This window comes from Scomber japonicus, chromosome 4 (assembly GCF_027409825.1).
Source record: "Scomber japonicus isolate fScoJap1 chromosome 4, fScoJap1.pri, whole genome shotgun sequence".
Lineage (NCBI taxonomy): Eukaryota > Metazoa > Chordata > Actinopteri > Scombriformes > Scombridae > Scomber > Scomber japonicus.
The window spans coordinates 18,051,331-18,054,026 of NC_070581.1; the positions used below are offsets into that span (position 1 = coordinate 18,051,331).

At 43.3% G+C, this 2,696-nt stretch overlaps 1 protein-coding gene across 1 annotated transcript; it reads left to right on the forward strand.

Moving 5' to 3' along the window:
- Window positions 1-503: 503 nt before the first annotated feature.
- On the forward strand, window positions 504-2,493 carry hoxc9a (homeobox C9a). The gene is made up of 2 exons (XM_053317239.1): window positions 504-1,047; window positions 2,126-2,493. The coding sequence occupies exons 1-2, from the start codon at window positions 504-506 to the stop codon at window positions 2,368-2,370; spliced, it is 789 nt and encodes a 262-aa protein (XP_053173214.1). The 3' UTR covers window positions 2,371-2,493.
- The last annotated feature ends 203 nt before the right edge of the window (window positions 2,494-2,696 follow it).

Genomic DNA, 2,696 nt, shown 5'->3' on the forward strand with positions numbered 1-2,696 from the left:
GATAAAACGCCTCAACGATTCAATAAAGACTGTAATGCTGTAATACTATCCATTGCAATAACACGGGGCTACGGTAGATTTTCCCAGACAGAGATTGATTACACCATCAAATAGTGCCTTGCTCGGTTTCAGACGTGGTGTGCGCAGGTCTGTACTTCGACTAGAAACAGATCCAGCATAAGCAATAGAAAGGCATATTTTCTTTTCTGTAAAAGACATACTGCTGTTGGAGTTACCTCTAAGATGTCCGAGAAAAAGAGCAAAAGAACAAATTCTTTAATCCGATTTATGTGCATTGGTATCCCGGGATAAGTGGCGCATTGATCCACTGTACAATTTTTGTGGGGGTAAATATAATCACGTGTCGGTGAGGCAGCCAATAGCAGCAAGGGAAGCGTTGAGAAATAATTACCTGCCTTGATTGTTCTATGGCTAGATAAAAAAGTACACATACACTCCATATAATAATCGGATGCATGTAAAAGAGTCGGGGAGGCTTCGACATGTCGACCACGGGTCCCATAAGTAATTATTATGTGGATTCCTTGATCAACCATGAAAACGAAGATGTCCTTGCTGCAACTCGCTTTTCGGCGCCCGGTTCGCACCCAGCCGGCCCTCGTCCGACGTCCCTAGTACCGGAGTGTGCTGACTATCCTTCCTGCAGCTTCGCACCCAAGCCACCCGTCTTCTCCACCTCCTGGGCCCCTGTACACTCTCAGTCATCCGTGGTTTACCATCCATACAGTCACCAACCTCACTTAGGCACAGACTCGAGGTATATGCGGTCATGGCTGGAGCCGATATCAGGCGCCGTGCCTTTCCATGGCTATCCGGGGAACAGCAGGCACTATGGGCTGAAGCCCGACGCTTTTCAGGAGCACAGAGCCGGCGAGTGTCTCGGCACCGGCGGACGGACCTACACGGATTATCTGTACTGCTCATCCACTGACATGCGAGACAAGACGCAGCAGAATATCCCCTCTCCCGAGTCGGAGCTTCTGGCTTCGGGGAAATATAAAGACGAGAAGTCGGAGATAGATCCGAGTAAGTTCAAGCTCCTACAGTCTTTTACAACCGGGTGGGAGTTTGGTTTGGGCTTGTGTAAAACTGCTTTTGCTTAGAGGCATTTAACGTCCTGCATAAAGGGAAATTATAAGCTGTATCATCCTCCCTTTTCAGTTCAGCCTCGAGTCGCCTCTGCAAGGGGAATAGCTTTTAGGAACTATAAAAGACAAACGCTACTAGGCTAATATTGGGGCTATAAAACCAGACGGGGTTGTAAACATGGACTCAAACCTTCAGGAAGAAGTTGAATTTGGAAGGATGGTGCATAGCCTACAGTTAAAAAGAAATGCAAGGTGCTCTTTTTAAGTGAAGAATCTAAGCGGACATATTAATCAAAATCTATCAGTAAATGCCATGTGGTTCTTTTTTACGACCATATTTTGACCTCGTGCCATTACAGACGGCACATCAAGCCCTAGTATGCCGACTTTCAGCCCTGTTTTGTATTTTAGGCCCTTTCAGTCAGTGAGCAAGCGCCACATTTTACCTCTATTTGATCCCCATTGTTAAAAGACATGATTCACCCACACAAGAATGAGAAGATGATATGCATATAGCATATGAAATTTTTTTGCTCTCCTTTTCTTGCAGTCCAAACCAAATTCACATGACTCCTGCAGCCAACTTGAGGAATGTAGGGACATACTCGAGGACTTTCACCACGGACCTGTAAAGGCTTGAACCACTGGCCATTTTATGGGCCAATAAAGTGAATAAGCGCATTGAGTATTTTACGACGGTGTTACTCACAAGTCAAGGGGACAAGGAAGCAAATCAGTGTAGGCTTGGATAGTCTAAAGGCTGAGAATGTTTCTTCCAAATGTTTAATATCGGCTTTAGTGGCAAACACCAGACCTGTGAATGATTAGACATTGTTTTCCATTGTAACACCATCTGAGGAGCCCAACACAATTGTTATTCTCGAGTCACATTTTAGAAAGGTTTAGCATTTCTGTAATTCTCAGAATTCTAATTTCTCATGGTTTCACTTCTAAAAATCTTTCAATGTTGACCTCTTCTTATTCTCCATTATTATTATTATGGTTTTTATTTGCAGATAACCCAGTGGCAAATTGGATACATGCCCGCTCCACAAGGAAGAAGCGATGCCCTTACACAAAGTACCAGACTCTCGAACTGGAAAAGGAGTTTTTGTTCAATATGTACCTAACTAGAGACCGCCGGTACGAGGTCGCTAGGGGCCTGAATCTGACCGAGAGGCAGGTCAAAATCTGGTTTCAGAACCGGCGGATGAAGATGAAGAAAATGAACAAAGAAAAGAGCGACATCAAGGAACAATAATGCGGACTGCAGTTCAGAAAACAACCTTAATAACCACTAGACACATGGACAGCACAGATGCAACATAGGATGACTCTCCTTCTCCTCATATTTATCACTTTGTTGGATTTTTGTATTAACCTTAACTGCGAGACTGTTTGATGCTGATTGTGTTATTTTTCCAGTGCACATTTATGTGTCCAGCGACAAAGAAAAAAAAAGTTTAAAAAAAAAAGCAAATTCATCAACTACATTCTTTAACTTCGATGTGTTTTTGTAAGAGAAATGATACAAATACAGTTTGGATACGTTAAAAACTGTCCGAAGAAAGAGATTACTTGAATTCT